The 18,121-nt window shown below is 36.9% G+C and overlaps 1 protein-coding gene across 1 annotated transcript; it reads left to right on the forward strand.

The window, feature by feature from the left end:
* Nucleotides 1-440: 440 nt before the first annotated feature.
* On the forward strand, nt 441-17,657 carry LOC103257394 (zinc finger transcription factor Trps1; the record flags this gene model as incomplete). Its single annotated transcript, XM_021710937.1, has 2 exons — nt 441-1,570; nt 17,015-17,657. Coding segments are annotated over 2 exons (1,773 nt in total), but the record flags the coding sequence as incomplete, so codon positions are not given.
* Nucleotides 17,658-18,121: the final 464 nt, after the last annotated feature.

Here is an 18,121-nt window from a genome sequence, read left to right on the forward strand (position 1 = left end):
AATCTCTAAGTGACGGCCTCTGGTTTTGACAGCAACTCCAAGCTTTTTGAAAAGAAATCCCATGTGATTTGGATGCTTCTGCAGAAATGGGATTTGAAGGAGGCAGTTGTAAAACCTACTTGATTAAAAATTATTTTCTTCATTAAAAAAATCTGTATCGTTAAATCTTCTTTTGAATAAGAATGCATTTATAACTTTTCTTCACCTGTTACTTTGACCTAACTATTTAGCATAATGAGCCTCTCAAAGAGTAGCTGTTAAGAAATGAAGAGTGACTTTATTTGGCTCTGATTATTCAAGTGATTTCATAATACACAGGAGTACTATTGTATTTTCTGATGTGGCATACTTGTCAGTAACGCCCCCTGCCTTGTCCCTTGCAAGGAGCCCATTGAGTTAAAGACACGTTTAAAGTAACACCTATTTTTACTCCTCTCCAGGTCACTTCAGGTGGAACATTCATTGGCATTGGACGGAAAACGCCAGATTGCCAAGGAAACACCAAGTATTTCCGCTGTAAATTCTGCAACTTCACTTATATGGGCAACTCATCAACCGAACTAGAACAACATTTTCTTCAGACTCACCCGAACAAAATAAAATCTTCTCTCCCTTCCTCTGAGGGTTCAAAGTCTTCAGAGAAAAACTCGAACAAATCCATCCCTGCACTTCGATCCAGTGATTCTGGAGACCTGGGGAAATGGCAGGACAAGATAACAGTCAAGACGGGAGATGACACTCCTGTCGGCTACTCAGTGCCCATCAAGCCCCTCGATTCCTCCAGACAAAATGGTACGGAGGCCACCAGTTATTACTGGTGTAAATTTTGCAGTTTCAGCTGTGAGTCATCTAGCTCCCTGAAACTGCTGGAACATTACAGCAAGCAGCATGGAGCGGTGCAGTCAGGTGGCCTTAACCCAGAGTTGAACGACAAGCTTGTCAGGGGCTCTGTCATTAATCAGAATGACCTAGCCAAAAGTACAGAAGGAGAGACTGTGACCAAGGCAGACAAGAGCTCTGGTGGGACAAAGAAGAAGGACTTCTCCAGCAAGGGCGCCGAGGACAACATGGTTACCAGCTACAACTGTCAGTTCTGCGACTTCCGATATTCCAAAAGCCATGGCCCTGATGTCATTGTGGTGGGGCCACTTCTCCGTCACTATCAGCAGCTCCATAACATTCACAAGTGTACCATTAAACACTGTCCATTCTGTCCTAGAGGACTTTGCAGCCCAGAAAAGCACCTTGGAGAAATTACTTACCCATTTGCTTGTAGAAAGAGTAATTGTTCCCACTGTGCGCTCTTGCTTCTGCACTTGTCTCCTGGGGCGGCCGGGAGCTCACGTGTCAAGCATCAGTGCCACCAGTGTTCCTTCACCACCCCTGACGTAGATGTGCTCCTATTCCATTATGAGAGTGTGCATGAGGCCCAAGCGTCAGACGTCAAGCAGGAAGCAAATCATCTGCAAGGATCGGACGGGCAGCCCGCCGTCAAGGAAAGCAAAGAACATTCATGCACCAAATGTGATTTCATTACCCAGGTGGAGGAAGAGATTTCCCGACACTACAGGTGAGCTGTGTGGGAGGAGGGCCAAGGGGGAAAATAATAGAAAGAATTCACAGATGGAAAGAGAGCTGAGCCAGGAGTTGTTGGGAGTGATTCTGACCTGAGAGTTATAAGACAGCAACACATAACAAGATCCTTCATGGAATTACGGTGATGGATTACTACACGTGATCACTGCAGATTTTAATTTGGTCACTTGTTTTAGACCACAGACTCAGATTTCATGCTGTTTTATACCATTTACTGAGTGTATTTTAAAATTCACAGTGATGCCAATAATGCTGTGAATTTCTTCATTTCCTGTAATCCGTGTATTTGTTTTTGCTGAGTATACCACATCCTACGGTTTTTGACAGAGCAGCTCCCAGGTGAAAGGTACTATTATAATATATTCTCTTCTTTATCCTGACTGAGAAACAGTCATCTTGAAGACGTTACTCATTTTTATTTTAAAACGAGATTGAATGTTCTTCCAGCTTTGGACAATTCTGCAGTATCCTTGTTTGGCATAAACACAATAATCTCAAGGTGAGAATTTTGTCACACGAGTGACTTTTGATGCATGCTTGCTCCTCTGAGCAGGTAACACTGCTTACGTTATTTCAGATTCTTAAATAGAATCAGGACTTGTTGGTGTTTTCCTTCTACCATCACCCTGTTTTCTTTACAAACATGGATTTTCCTAGTTAATCTGTTGTACTTTCAAGAGGTGAGTTTAGGAGATATATATATATATTCATACACACATATATATACACACATATATATGTATGTATATATATCCATCTTTATTTTCTTTATGTACTAATTTATTAATTAATTACAAAAATACCATTGTATATACAGGAGAAAACAAACATTGTCAGTGCATTCATTGAACTTTTGGTTTAGTCAGGAAGGTGTGGCACTTAATAGGTAATTCTAAAAATGATGGATGAGTGTCATGAACAGTGAACAGAGCAGTATGTTTGTATAAAATGACAACACAGTCCAATATGGTGGATTAGGAAAGGCCTGCCGAGGGAGGAATGTTTCAACTGAACCTTGGTTATAGCAGGAATTAGTTCAGCAAAGCCCTGGTGGTGCAGTGTGCTCAGGTATTACTTAGTACTCTTGAGTACCTCTTGTTATTATGCCTCTAGGCATCAAAATAAAGAGCTTTATTTATGATTTCAATATCCTGGTTTAAAAATGTGTTCATTTCAGTTCTTACATCCCATGGTTTTAAACAGTTCCTTCTATTCCTTTTGAGAGTTGTGTGTCAGTGCAAGTGTGTGTGTGTGTGTGTGTGTGTGTGTGTGTGTGCGCGCGCGCGTGTGTGTGTGTGTGTTTGCAGTGATCAGTAATGAAGCAGTTCATGTCCAACAATAGGCTAATAATGTGAGATGTTAATTTGAAGGGCATTCTAATGTTCACAGTGAATCAAAATGTTCAGAAAACACTGACTTGAGATTTACACTGTTTAATTTATAAGGTCAGCCCTAGGAAAGACACAGTCCTGCAATCAAATATGTGTTCACACTTGCAATGAGTGTTTCTGGCTCCTCTGATGTTAGCTGAATGTTAATTTATTTCAGAGACTAGCAGACATCAGCTTTTCTCTAGCTTTACTAGTGTGGATGTACCTATTGGGCATATATATTTAAGTGATGCAAAAAGTAGATCAACCATTGTTTTCTTTAAAGTAAGGCCTTTTTTGGAGACATCCTCATGATTTTCTTGAATCATGAGAGAATCAGTCAAAACACACGTGTTGTGCACGTGGGCATGCACAGTCATTCTGATACATGTAGCTATCAGATCATGTGGCCGAGAGGTTTTCTCAAGGTAGATGAGGTCCTTGCTCAGAAACCTGTCTGGGAGAATAGGGTTTCCACAAATTTCAGGTAAACAAATAATTCCCCAAGAAATAAAGGTATGAATAAAAGTGTTACTGAATAATGTCAGAATTTTGTTAATATTCAGTGATGAAAGTATGCTCCAGAGAAAAGAGACTATTATTTTTTTTAGTTCACCACTGTATCTGCATGATTTAACATGGTAGCAGGATGGCTGATAGGAACTTCGTGAATATCTTTATGTAAATGAGGTCCCTGTGAGTGTTTTACTTCACGGTAGTTACGAATAAGCTGATATCTCCAAGGTGAGTTACACTTTAATCTTTCACTGTTACATGGTCGCGGAACCCTTTTAAGGACCTAGGATTCCACACCAAATGACAGTTTTCTGTTTATTTTGAATTTAAGTCAGCCACTGAGCATTTTATTAATGAAAAAATTAAATAGCATTTGTACCTAAGGCATTAAACTACTCTTGCATTTATTTTTATATCCTGATGTAGTTCAGCTGACCAGCGATCCTTTGAGGTGCTGAATCGTTGAACTCCAATCTGTTTATGAGTTCTTATAGAAATATTTGAAGTTGGGAAACTTATAGTTTCAGGAGCTAGCTTGGTGGGAAGTGTGAAGAAACAACATTGAAAATGGAGCCACAATGCGGGCTCCAGAGATGTGAAGAAAATGGTCACATGAATGTTTAGAACTTGGTTTGCTACCAGAGCATTTTCCCAAAATGCCCCATTTTTAAGGCAGAATAAGGGGACAAGTTTACCTGAATACACAGTCTATTTTTAGTTAAATATTAACGTTGAGAAACTACTGTAATTCTGTGTTATTCCTGTGGAAAAGTCTAGATTTTGAGTGCTTTATATACAAGACTTACAGTGTAGTAAAAATTAGCATAAGCAGTGAACTGTACAAATATGGGAAATCATTTAGCTGTAAGATAGCTAAATTTAGCTGAGAAGAAGGAGTTGATCTAGAGCTCGGAGTGAAAAATCTCAATGTGGATTCCACTGTATGGGTGTTTTCCTTAAGAACTCGGTTTTATCTGGCTGAACTGAAACACTATCCAGCTAGCAACTGGGATTTGGACAGTTCTCTTGGTGCTTCATATTTACCTATAATACCCCTTAGATCATGACTGAGTTATATTCCACTCATGGAATTTGTTTTCTCACTGCATTTCATTTATTGTTTATAATTCAATAGTGTCCCGTTCCTCTATAGAAGGATGTTTTTTCTTGACAAAATTTTCAGTGTGATAACTTATGTTTTTGGCATACGTAGGAGGATTATCTCCTTATACAACAGCTAGACTTGATAAAACATACTTCATAATGTATTGTCAGGCTTTCGCAAATTAAGAGAGATTTCTGAAGCTTGTGTTTTTTTCCCCTTCATCAAGTGTGAGCTGAAGACAGGCTAGAGAGAAGTGAGTATTAAGCATGGAATGTGAGGTTGCACTGAGGGTAGATGCAGGTGTCAATGCTGCAGCTAATAGGAAACTAAACCTGGAGGCACTCAGAGAGAAGGTGATGAACCTGAGTTTCACTTCAAGCTTAGATCTTGAAGGTGACTCACGTTTTTACATTAGTGCCTACCACTGGCTTCTGGGAAAACTAAACAAAAGTTTATCTGTAGGAAGGTACTTCAGTTATTACTTCCAAGATATCCATGGATTCAGATAAATTTTACATGAGCTCAAAATTACAGAAATTCACCAAACGGGCAAGGAAGTAAACTATCACATGTAAAATCAGTAGAAAACACAAATAGTAGCTTTAGATACCCAGTAACTTCAGATACAGGAGTTTTCAGTTATAAAATACAAATTATTATTATTATTTTTTTGAGTTGGAGCCTCACTCTTGTCACACAAGTTGGAGTGCAGTGGCATGCTCAGGCCACCGTAGCCTTGATCTGCTGGCCTCAGGCAGTCCCTCCACCTCAGACTTCCAAGTAACTGGAACTACAGATGCGCCCCATCATGCCCGACTAGTTTTTGTGATTTATTGTAGAGATGAGGTCTCACCAAGTTCGCCAGTCTAGTCTCGAACCTCCGGGCTCAGTCAGTCCTCTCGTCTAGGCCTCCCGTAGTGCTAGGTTTACAGTCTGAGCCCAGCCAAACTGCAAGTTATTAAGCATATAAAGAAATGAACATTACCATGAAAAAAGATCAAGTGACATGAGACTATCAACTACCAGGAAGATTCCCCCCGAAAGAAGACAAATAATGTTGTTTTCATTGAGAAATATAAGTATTGGAACTTAAAATATATGGATAGGTTAAATGGTAGATTAGAAAATGATGGAGAGCAAATTGGTTATCCAGAATGAGATATAGACATATTTAATAGAGGGCAAGGAGTTGGAAAAATATCAAAGGCAAATAGTAAGACATGGAAATGTGTCATGCTGTTCTATGTATTTCTAATTAGAGTTGTAAAAGGAAAGAATATACAGAATGGAGAATAGGTAATCACTATTTGAGGAGAAAATGGAAAAAGATTTTCTGGAACTGATAAAAGACATAAATACTCAGACATAAAGAAACATAGTATACGTTAAGCAGGATGATAGGTGCAAATACATTCAGTTCTAGACACATTGCAGCAAAAGTTAAAATGCAAGTTACAATGCAAGTTAAAATGCAAAAATCCAAGATCCTTAAGAGCAGCTAAAGACTAATAATATACATCAGCTACTCAGGAAAGACATTAGGTTGACATACTTTTTATTAGCAGCAATAAAAACTGGAAGACAAAGGAATAATACTCAAAGTTTTGAGAAAAAAATCAAATAGTTAACCTTATGTCATCTACCCATCAAAACTATCTCCCAAGAATTAAAAGCAAAGCAAAGGCATTTCCAGATAAGTAAAGACCAGGGAAACAGTTGTATAAATCTATTCAACATACATAGTCAGCCTCAGTTATGCAGTTAAAAAAAGGGGCAGACTAAGGTACTGGGCAATGCTGCTATGTATGTTTGAAGGGAAAAGGATTAGAGTGAAGGTATTCTAAGATCCTTGAATTGTTTGAGCCAGGAGTTGTTACGCATACTTAAAATTTAAGAGTAACCAACGAATAATAGGAAATTAGAACACAACTTCTAAAGCTAGAGAGGAGCAAAAGGGAAAAACAAATAAAAGAACTGAAGAAAACCTCTATAATTCAATTTGTTTTTAAAAAGATAGCAAGAAAGGCTATACTGGAAAAGTTGACATATAGGATTTCTACAGTGAGATAGTTAGAAAAAAGTCCAGAGATCAAAAATCTTAATGAGCATGTTTGTATTGAACTTCCCACTGAAAAGGTCTTATCAGATGGTATTAACAAATAAAATGGAACTATATACTATTTATAGGATATATATACCTGTAAATCTCTGGTGAGTTTGAACGAAAATAGTAGACTTAATTATACTAGTAAATTTAAACCAAAGGAAAATCGATGTACTTTCATCAATCTCATGTGACTTTAGGACTTAAAGATAAAGAACATATGAGAGAAAGAAAGAATCATTATATAATAAGAGGTTTAATTCATTAAGAAACAACCGTTCTAAATACATAAAATACAAATATAAATAATATAAGTATATAAAACAAAAACTGATAGGAGAAACTCCAGAGATAACTTGACAAAACAATCACAGTGGTAAAATATTCATAAGTCTCTTACTAAAAATTAAGCAGGAAAAAAATTTTCATGATTTGAACAACATATTACCACACTGAATTTACTACAAATATACAAGTTCTGTATCTGACAATTAGAGAGTGTACATGCATTTTAAGCAGATATAGACTAGTTATAAAAATTGATTCATATTAATCCAAAAAGAAATCAGATTTCATAAAACAATACCTTGTTCAATATCCTTTGACTCAATGCAGTGAAGTTAGGCCTCAGTAACAAAGATAAGGACTGATGAAGATACACAAGGCAAATCCTAACCCAGCAAAAAAGTAAGATCATTTTAGTAGCCTGAGAAAACATAGACTTGAAGGCAAAACGCATTATAGGGACAGAAATGTTCAGTACATGTGACTTTGGAAGGCAGGTTTGGCAAATTCTGGCAATATCAGAGATTCATATTCCTAATGAGTACGTAATTTCACAACTCAGAAGAAAACCTTTTGCATGGATGTGTTAGGAAATTTGTAAAAAAAATGGCCATAATTGAATTATTTGAATGAGCAAAACAATCAAAACAAAAATCAAAACAGGAAAAAAATAACCCCTCAATTATCTTTTAATGAGATTAATATGTAGAATTTTTATACAGTGGAATATTATACCATAGTGAATTTGAATAAATGCCAATTGACTACAACATGGATGAATCTTATAAGCATAATTTTGACTCAATAAAGGCAAATTAAGGATATTTACTGCTGGATAGCATTTTATGTAAGTTCACAAACTAGCAAAACGAAACTATATGTAAGTATTCATATGTCTATCATGTATACATATATGTGCATATATTCTACTGTATCATAAATATTTATTATCCTCTATAATCTCTGTCATATGAAAATCTATAATATGTGTAGACTCTAACACACATCTATCAATTTAACTATCTATATAAATCATGTTCTATGATTCTGTGATTTTGCTTTAGTTTTTAATTTGTTTTTGAACTTAGATATACATGTGTATTCATGTATGTATATATTTATTTTGTTTCATTAACATACATTATAAAATTTTAAAATAATAAATGAAGCATGAAGCATGAATTCTCACCAGTGCAAATGTCCAATAAATATATAAATAAATGATTATCTCTCTTCCTATTAAATAACTACTGAAAATCAATAATATAATTATTGTTCACTTCCCAATATTAGAATGTTCATTGTTGACTTGAATATGGGAAAGTGCACACAATTTTAGTGTGTATGTGATGACAAGAATCTATCTTTTAGGAGATTTGTGAATACATTTCAGAATTTTTAAATAGTGCTTGTACCTTTCAGACATAAAACATATAAACTTGGACTAAAAGAAGTCACATTGCATACAGTAGGTTGTCAAATTAACTACTCAATCTGTGTCTAAGAAGAGTTTTGTGAAAGAACATGAACTGTGCTGTTCTGCTAATTCTGAAAGAGATTTTGATGATAAGCACTTAATTATTAACACATCTAAAACTGCCAAGTATACAGTGCATTAGTTTCATGTTTTTAAAAGGGTGAGGGCCATCATGGTTACATTTCAATTTGTAATCATGTGTCATGTTTTTGAAATAATACCTAATAAATCAGTTGCCTGTAATACTTTAAAATAGACATACTAGTTCAATTTGAAAATTCTTACTGTGAGACAAAAAGTTACCAAGCATATTATAATCCATTAAGAAAATAACTCACAAACTGTTATTTTATTTGTATACATTATTTATAAGAAATTTCAGAATTAATGTTTCTGAAAATTTGTTCAAGAGCAGTTATAAAGTCTTGGAATGAGATACATTTTGGCCACGATATTCATTTCATATGAGTTTGTATAAATTATTTTCCATTACTTGTTTACTTTCTATTTTATGAGAAGACTTTTCTTTTCATCTGAACATTTTGTGGGGGATGCCTTCTTTTTGAACGTGAATCACAAGTTGGAATTTTTCAGATATGACATCAGTAGTGTTTTTTTCCTACTACTTAAAGATGAAAGCACTTCATTCCATCCACCCAAAACAGCCAGTTACTACTAATAAGTAAATATTAACCAGATTATTTCAATTTGCAAATACAGGATTAGTAAACTGAACATAATTTTATTCATTAAGGATTTCAATTTTTCTTCGCTTATATTCTGTAGACTGCTTCTCTTCACTTCACTGTTTTCCAGATCTAAAGGATTGACCTGATTATGCATTTATAATTCTATTTTTGTCTTTGTTCCTCAGATACTCTCCTCTCGTTTTGCATTTTATTCTATGGTGTCAGTAATGTCACATGACATACATTGTAGACTTTCATACCAGCAACATATGTATTACAAAAATGACTAACTCCATTAGATGTCAGGTCTACTGAACTATATTTACATTCAGATATTTGAGTCACCGTTCTTCACCCTACTTTGGTGATAATTTGTCTGTAGTTATTTGATTCTGTAATTGTAAAAAATACCTTTCAAAGACTAATTAATTAGTATTTATGATTTATTCATTTACTTTGATGCTTCATCTAGTCATTAGGGAATAAAAACTGTGGTTAAAATTATTCATTGATTGTCCTTAAGATTCTTTTAAAAAATTACTCAAAGTGAAATACAGTTATTTAGTAAAGAAGAGCTTTTCAAGTGATAGTATAAATCTCTAGAAGTTCACATTTAAAGGAAATAAACAAAACAGCACTCAGAGCTGTACTTCATCTATACTATGGACTGGCTTATTGTGAATATAGAAATATTACTGAAGTATAATAAATGAGTAGCATCTTTTAGCTGATTTTTAAAGAAGTATTCCTCAACCCGTTAGGAATATGATTTATAATATGATTTATAATAATCTCTACTAGTGAATGAAATGCTTCTAATTGGGTTAAAATAATTTAGAATAATCTCTACTAATGAATGAAATATCTACTATTGGGATAAGAGGTCAATTTGCATTGAAATATGAAAGGGTTCAAAAATAAATGCTTTTTTTATAGCACATGAACATTTCATAAAATAGAATTTTTAAAAAATATTTTCTGACAGAAATTCTAAGTCACTTGAATTAAGTAGAATTTGGTCTTTTTTAGGCAACTTGGCATTTGCCTGGAGAGATAGCATGCTTTAGCTCTTTAGTCAAAGTTTCTTTGATTTATCTCTTCATTGTCCAATATTGTGTGGGAAATACTGCAATTTTGTATAAGTATGTCTCAAATATTTTATGGGACCTACACTTATTAGTCACTTATTATCTGAAATTTAAATTTAACTGGGCAGCCTGTGCTTTATCTGGTGACCTTCTGCTAAGGAGTCCTACCAAATGACATCGTTTTTCCTCAGATAGCATGAGGAGAGTCTGGTTCACTGTCCAGTTGGCAGGATGGTATAGAATTGAAACGAATGCAGAGCATATATTTGCAATATCTTTTCAATGAGTTTGAATGAATGTAGCCAGAGGTTCTAGCAGTTTTTAAATAGTGGTTTATTCAGAGTACTACTCAAAATATACCTCTGCAAAATATCTGTATACCTCTCAATATTTCTCTGCTGCTCTGTGATCCTCCTTATTCAATCCAGCTTCTGGAAATCTGTAGCACCCCCAGAACTGTGATTGTTCATTCCTTTGATTATTAAGCAGATATGCACTATCTGGATGTTTTGTCATGGGCTACAGACAGTTTTGATCTTGATCTTAAGACAGTTAAATATACTGCAAAGTAAGGCACACACAAAATTTCAGTAAAAGACAGTATGCAAAAAATCTTAAGGGGAAGACAAAGTCTTAGAGCAACTAGAGGATAGATACTAGGTTTATTCTTGGATTGAATCATTTGAGAAGTCTTTATTGGTGAAGGGTACTTGAGGTGGGTCTTGAGAAATAGAGGAAAAATTCCCCGAATGTCTTTGAAGTTTTCAAATTAATGCTGATAAAAGTAAAATGCATTTAGTAGGTTAGAGGAGGGTAGTTTCAAAATGACTAAACATTTATTCTTGAGAAATGTTTCCTTTTATGAGGGTTTGCGATTATCTGGTCTTATTCTTTGGAAGTATAACATTGTATTGAAGATATTGTCAGTTATCCCAGAGAGAATGATATATATCAGAGAACATGCCCAGATCTTTTAGGAACTAGCTCCTGAATAAGCATGGCATTAACTACCAAACGGCAAACATGAAGCAGAGCCAAAGTATTGGATCTTGTCCTCATTGTTATTATTTTTTTTATGTGAATTGCCCCTTCTGTGCTTCTGATTCTTTATCTGCAAAGGGAGGCTGGAAATATATACTTTGTGTAATTATGCGGGTAATATATATGTAAATGACCTAGCACTAAAGAACATTGAAAGACTATACCAAACAATGGAAGAGAGAGATTGAATTGGTTTGAGACTATTCTTGACAATTTCAAGTTTGTACTTTTAATTTATAAAACTGTGAGGGTTGCCTCTCAGAAGTTGTGTGTGATTTAAGAGGAAAATGGTGTTGACATTTATTTAAAAAAATTCATTTGGGAGCTGGGCATGGTGGCACACAATTACAATCCTGACTACTTAGAAGGCTGAGGCGGGAGGATCACTTGAGCTAGGAGTTTGAGGCCATACTGGGCAACATAGTGAGATCCTGTCTCTTAAAAAATAATTTATTTGAGAATGTTTTAAAAATGCTGAGCATATACAGGTGTATTGAGAGTTCATTCCAAGCTAACTAATACCCATCTTTGAGTTATTTCTGACTATGACTACCTGATCATTGCTACTCAAGGGATAGTCCAGGGATTAACAGTATTGCATCATCTGGTAGCTTTAAGAAATGTAGAATATTGGATCTCACCCCGGGCTTTTGGAGTCAGATCTGAATTTTAACAAGATGCACAGACGATTATCACACATGAGTTTAAGAAACACTGCTCTACATGTTAGTATAGGTTATTGAAAATTGTGTATTGCCCCAGGCTTTTTGACTCTAAGGTTGACTTTTTAATATGTTTTCTATCACTTATTTAGGGTTGATAATACAAAGTGAAAGGAGTTCTTAGGGTCTCAAGAGTACTTTGTAGCAAATTGCCTTTTCTGCTTCACTTAGTGGTGCTCAATGACCTGAAAGATTGAGCAGTTTAGCAGTTTACTGCTTAAATGTCAAACTTTACTCTCTTTTCGTTAATAGCAGTCAGACCCAGATCCTTAAGATTCAGAATAGCAAGGACAGTAAGGGCATCATCTGTGTTTTTTTAAAGTATTGGGATGTGAGAGAAGTCTTGTTGTACGTTTATTTATTAAGTTGTTTAGAATCGTGATGTATCTAGTAATATGATTTATAGGTAATGGTCCCTGCATTGGTGTTACCTGAGGACTTCATTAAAAATTTACACTCTCAGGTTGTGCCCCGGACATTCCAGTTCAGGAGGGCAAGGAGGACTTGGAATCCGTGTTGCTTAGAGACTCCTTAAGTTGCAATGCTGCCCAGCCTGTTTTACAAACCATTGTTGTAGTCAGTCCCTTTTTCTATCTGTTAGAAGGCCTTTTCCATCCCCCCTGTTTTCATTTTGCAATTCATTTGTTTTTGTATAGAGTTAAAATGTTGGCAACAGGGAAAAAGAAGAAGAAAAGCATTGATTTGGGAGTCAGAAGCCCTGTATTCTTTTTTCCCCCTTAAATTATATGTAGAGAATGGGGAGAAAGAGTGTCACTATGTTTTCGAGGCTGGTCTTGAACTCTGGCCTCAAGCGATACTCCCACCTCAGCCTCCCAAAGTGCTGGGATTATGGGCATGAGCCACTGCACCTGACTGTGAAGTCCTGTATTCTTGACTTGATGTAGACTAAATGGGCAAGACACTATTTCTCCATTTTACTACCTGTATAATGGGCCTTATACATCAGTGGAATGTGAGATATTCTATGAACTTGGGTGCTTTGAACTTTCAAAAGAAAAGATGTGTGAATTGAGCTTGTTTTTAAAGTCTGATTTTAATGTTCTTCCTGTTAAGATGTATTTTTCTTTTCAACGTAAAATCTGGTTCTCACTGAACACTTACCCCTGCGACCTTGGTCTCCTTTGTGCTGTACTTCTGCCTCAACCTTTGGAAAGGTCCTTAGCACCTGTACTGTAGGCCATTTTGCCTGGGTCCTTGCGATCAAGACCTCTCTGTGAGTCAGGTCAGAGCAACTCTTACTGAGACCTGTCAGGAATCAGGGAGTTGTCCACTGAGAGGGGAACTTCAAACTAGAAAACCAAGAAGACTCAGACGCCTTGTCTCAGGGTGTGACACTTTCTGATGAACTCATTTTCTGGGCAGGGACCCAGGACCTTGTGTGTTTGGGAGGAAGTACTAGGTGAGGGTTGGATGTGTTCATCATTATTTGGTGAAGGGGAATGGGTGACCCAAGAATATTCCTAGCTCACAGTCTAAGCAGATATCAAAGCTACGTAATCTTAATTATTTAGACATATTACTAGATATGTCATGTTCTGAACAGCTTTAAAGAATACATTCACGAAACATCCCCCAACTCCCAAGACTTTAAGAAAGCCTGGGCAGGCGAGACCTCATCTCTACAATAAATCGAAAAATTAGCCGGGTGTGGTAGCGTGCGCCTGTAGTTCCAGCTACTTAGAAGGCTGAGGTGAAAGGATCGCTGGAGCCCAGCAGGTCGAGGCTGCAGTGGCCGGGAGCAGCCACTGCACTCCAGTCTGGAAGACAGTGAGACTCCAACTCAAAAAAAAAAAAAAGAAAAAGAAAACACAAGGAAATTCCTTATTGTTTTTGATATTCAGACTCTTAAGATGCTGTATCTGACTACTGTTAATGAAAAGTGAGTAAAGCTTGACAATTAAGCTGTGAAGTGCTAAACTGTAGTGTCTTGCAGCTCATTGAACACTGCTAGATGAGGCAGAAAGGCGTAGAATAGATTCCACCTTGCGGTGTCCTACAGCAAAGCTGTTCTAGGAAGTAAGCTCAAGTTTTAAAATGCTGTTTGCCATGGTTGAGGTATGCGAGAGAATGGAAAAGAATGATAAGCGTAGTTTTTAAGCTTGAACTCTTTTTGTAGAAAGAGAGCAGAAAACAGGTTCGAGTAGACCAGAGGGGTTTTTATTTAATTTGAGGATGTATACTGGTTAACTATCAGTATTTTTTTTTACTGACTACAAGTGTTATTTACTTAATATTCACAAGAACCATGTCAAGAGCACTCTTATTTTCATTTTGCAAATGAAGAAATTGAGATAGGGCTAGTAAATTATTCCAAGTTACGTACATAGTAAAATACAGAGCCAAGAGTGAAACTCAAGCATTTTGATTCAAGAGTCTACACTCTCATTTGTGCTAAATAGCTTCTGAGAACCGAGAATCTATCATTTTAAAATCAATTTTTCTCTGTGGTGCTCTAGAATTTAGTATTTGGAAAGAGTAAGTGTTTTGATACTTTCTCTTTCTTGTACTCCAGTATTTATAGTTTTTACTTCTTGAAATAGAATCACTATAATCCTTTGGAATTTTTGCATGAGGACCATCAGTTTTGGTGAAGTGTCAGAAGCAATTTATAGTCTTAATTTAAAGGCAGGGATCCCATTAGAGATTTCAAGTAGAGATCTTACTATGTCGAGGAATCACAGACTGGCTGCTATGTGGGCATTGAGTTGATTATACCCTTCTTGGAGTGAAAGTCAATCAGAACTTGCTAATGTGCTTCCAGAAGTTCCTTTGCTTATTTGTTTATTTATTTTTGTCATTATTCAGTAGTTTATGTAGAATGTCTTCAATAATCTTTTGGATTTGAGAGCTTATTTCTCATTCATACTAGAATATGGTTTAGGTAAGAATGTTCTTTGGATAAAGTCCCCAGGGCTTTAGGACCTAGGTTTTAGGTCTTGTCTATTGTCCTTTGTGATATTTACCTTGTTTTTGGATTTTCTGGCATTGACATTGGTGGTAAGATTCATAGGTCATAGACATCCTCATCTTAAGGGTTAGACTATATCCACCTTGGAAAATTAATTTTAGTATTGAATTTTAAGACCAATTTATCCTCAGATTATTTGTCATTTGTTGTATTTATCTTTACTACTTAAGCAATGAAGAAATAGGAGAAAAGATTGAAAGCAGTCTTTAGCAGAAAGTAAAATTAACTATTCATGCTTATTGAACCAAATGTAAGTTTTTAGTTGTGGACTCAATATTAAGTATTCTTGTTGAGATTTTGTTACATGTCTAATACCTTTGAATTTTGCTTCCGTAACATAGGAATGGTCTTTTGGAATTTCACCCATCAGACATGTCATGTGAGGGGATGAAGTTATTGATACAGAAACAGTTACAGTCCGAAAGTTATTAACATATGTTTGACCATCAATTTCTCTGTGTAAGACTCCCCTTTTTCTTTGAGGATGTCTCCCCTCCCTGTCGTAACCTACAGAGCTCCATGGCCCTTCCAGCTTGTTGATTAACATTCTTCCTCTTATTTCTTCCTGTAAAGACACAACAGCCTCTTTTCAGTATCTCATATTTGCTAGAATATGCTTTATTTCCCCTTCTTTCTCCTCTTAGGATAGTTGATTTTCATCCTTTGATTTTTGTAAATCTCACTCAGAAAGTTCTTCCTGACCACCCTAAGCAGTCCTCCTTCCCCCCATGACCATGCTATCCATTTCCCTCTTAGCACATATCACTCTATACTGACAGATTTATTTATAGTTTTTATGTGAAGTTTGTCATTCCTGACTAGACTGTTATCACCAGGTAAGCAAGGACCATGTATCTTTTATTCACCAACAAGTACCCAGAGCCTTGCAAAGAAATGTTTTGATGCATATATACTCACACATATATGAGTATGTGTCTTACAGTAGCATTTTAGTAATCGCTCACAAAACTTTATGTTGGTAATTCATAATAAGTTATGTCAGGGAAGTAGGAAATGTTTCACATGGTATTTATTTGGAGTCATACAAGGATCTTATAGTTAAAGAAAGAATGCCTTCTTCCAAACTATTTGTGTATGTTTCTGGAATGCTTTTTACAGTGCAGTACCTCTGTTCTTTTATGTTATCCAGCATTTGTCCTAATATAGCAGTTGCTCTTCTCTCTTTAACAGAAGAAGGTGCTATAAAATTTGACAATAAGATTGCCTTGTTTATGTCGTAAAAAAAAGAACACACACACACACACACACACACACACACACACACACACACACACACCCTTTTAATAAAAGCATTCATAGAGCATCTGTCATGCTGTTTGACACTCAACAGACACTAAGTTTATTGAATGTGTGTATGTTCCTCGAGATGGATAGAATTTGTCTAGAAAAATATTGGGTTTTTAATACATCTTATTTTCTAGATTATGTAGATCAACAAGCCATATTTAATTCACTACATGTATTTAAATTTGATGATAGAAGAGAACATTTTATTTAGTTTCTTTTAATATATGGAAAAGCTGTACAAAGCACTGGAGTATTAGAAATGTAAGTGTATTTATAGGAGAACAAATATAAAATTTAATTTAAATAACAAGATGTTAAAAATGGGCATTGATGAAATGAGGTGCAAAACTATAAGAATATCGGCTTGAACAATATCATTAATGATTATCCATGCCGGTAAAATGAACAGAGCCGGTCGGCTGGTAATGCTGCACACCAGCCAGTTGTAATGCTAATCATTGGAAGGTGTGCACACAAGCACGTGTGTGTGCATGTGCATGTGTGTGTATTTATGCCTGTTACTGCTCATATAACAAGAAGAGACTTCGTATCTTTACTGTAGACTTGAGAATGCCAGTTAATTACATCCCAGTCTGGGTGTTGTGAATAGTGCATTTCGTTCTCACCACTGCATCGCATGAACTAAAACTCAGGTGCTCAAGGGCTGTTAGAAAGCCCAGCCCCTCGGAAGACTGACTGCAATGCCTGTGTTCTTCCTCTCCAGGAGAGCGCACAGCTGCTACAAATGCCGTCAGTGCAGCTTCACGGCGGCCGACACGCAATCGCTACTGGAGCACTTCAACACCGTCCACTGCCGGGACCAGGACAGCGCCACGGCCAACGGCGACGAGGACGCTCATGCTGGGTCTGCCATCAAGGAGGAGCCCAAGATGGACCTCAAGGTCTACAGTCTGCTCAACCCAGACTCTAAAATGGGAGAACCAGCTTCCGAGAGCGTGGTGAAGAGAGAGAAGCTGGAGGACAAGGACGGGCTCAAGGACAAGGTGTGGACGGAGAGTTCCAATGATGACCTTCGCAACGTGACGTGGAGAGGGGCCGACATCCTGCGGGGCAGTCCGTCCTACACTCCAGCCAGCCTGGGGCTGCTGTCGCCGGTGTCCGGCACCCAGGAACAGACCAAGACTCTGAGGGATAGCCCCAATGTAGAAGCTGCCCACCTGGCACGACCTATTTATGGCTTGGCTGTGGAAACCAAGGGATTCCTGCAAGGAGTGACTGCCGGTGGAGAGAAGGCGGGGGCCCTCACCCAGCAGTATCCTGCCTCGGGAGAGAGCAAGTCCAAGGATGAATCCCAGTCTCTGTTACGGGTAGGAAGGTTTAATTTTTACATCATTCATTCAACTTGAAGGGAAGAGGGGGAAACACACATGCTCTCTGTTCAGGCATGAGGTTTTACGAAGTAAAACTTCGTGGTCCGTATCAGTGGGAATCTATTCGTACAAGGCCAAAGTGGCAGAAAGTTGCTGTTGTGTATTTGTGTGGACAGAACCCTTCCTTGCTACGGGGCTAGGCTGTCACTTGCTTGTCTTCGCTCTCAGCTCAGAGTGAATGTGGGTTAATCATTCCTGGTGATTATGCAGAACAACAAGACTGCACTTGGAGAAGGAAGCTTTCAAATCCCAGGTGATGTGCATCTGTTCTATTACAATAACTAAATGCCTTTGCATTTGAAGCTGGTGTGACACGGGATCCGACTCCTAAGGAAGCAAGCAGAGAATGTCGTGTCCTGGTGGGATGTTTAGTTAAGTAGTGTTTGTTAAAATTCACAGTATAATTGTGTATACGTGACAATACTTGTTGCTGCTTAGTG

The sequence above is a fragment of the Carlito syrichta genome, unplaced genomic scaffold (genome assembly GCF_000164805.1).
Source record: "Carlito syrichta isolate Samal-C Ts95f unplaced genomic scaffold, Tarsius_syrichta-2.0.1 Scaffold301690, whole genome shotgun sequence".
NCBI lineage: Eukaryota > Metazoa > Chordata > Mammalia > Primates > Tarsiidae > Carlito > Carlito syrichta.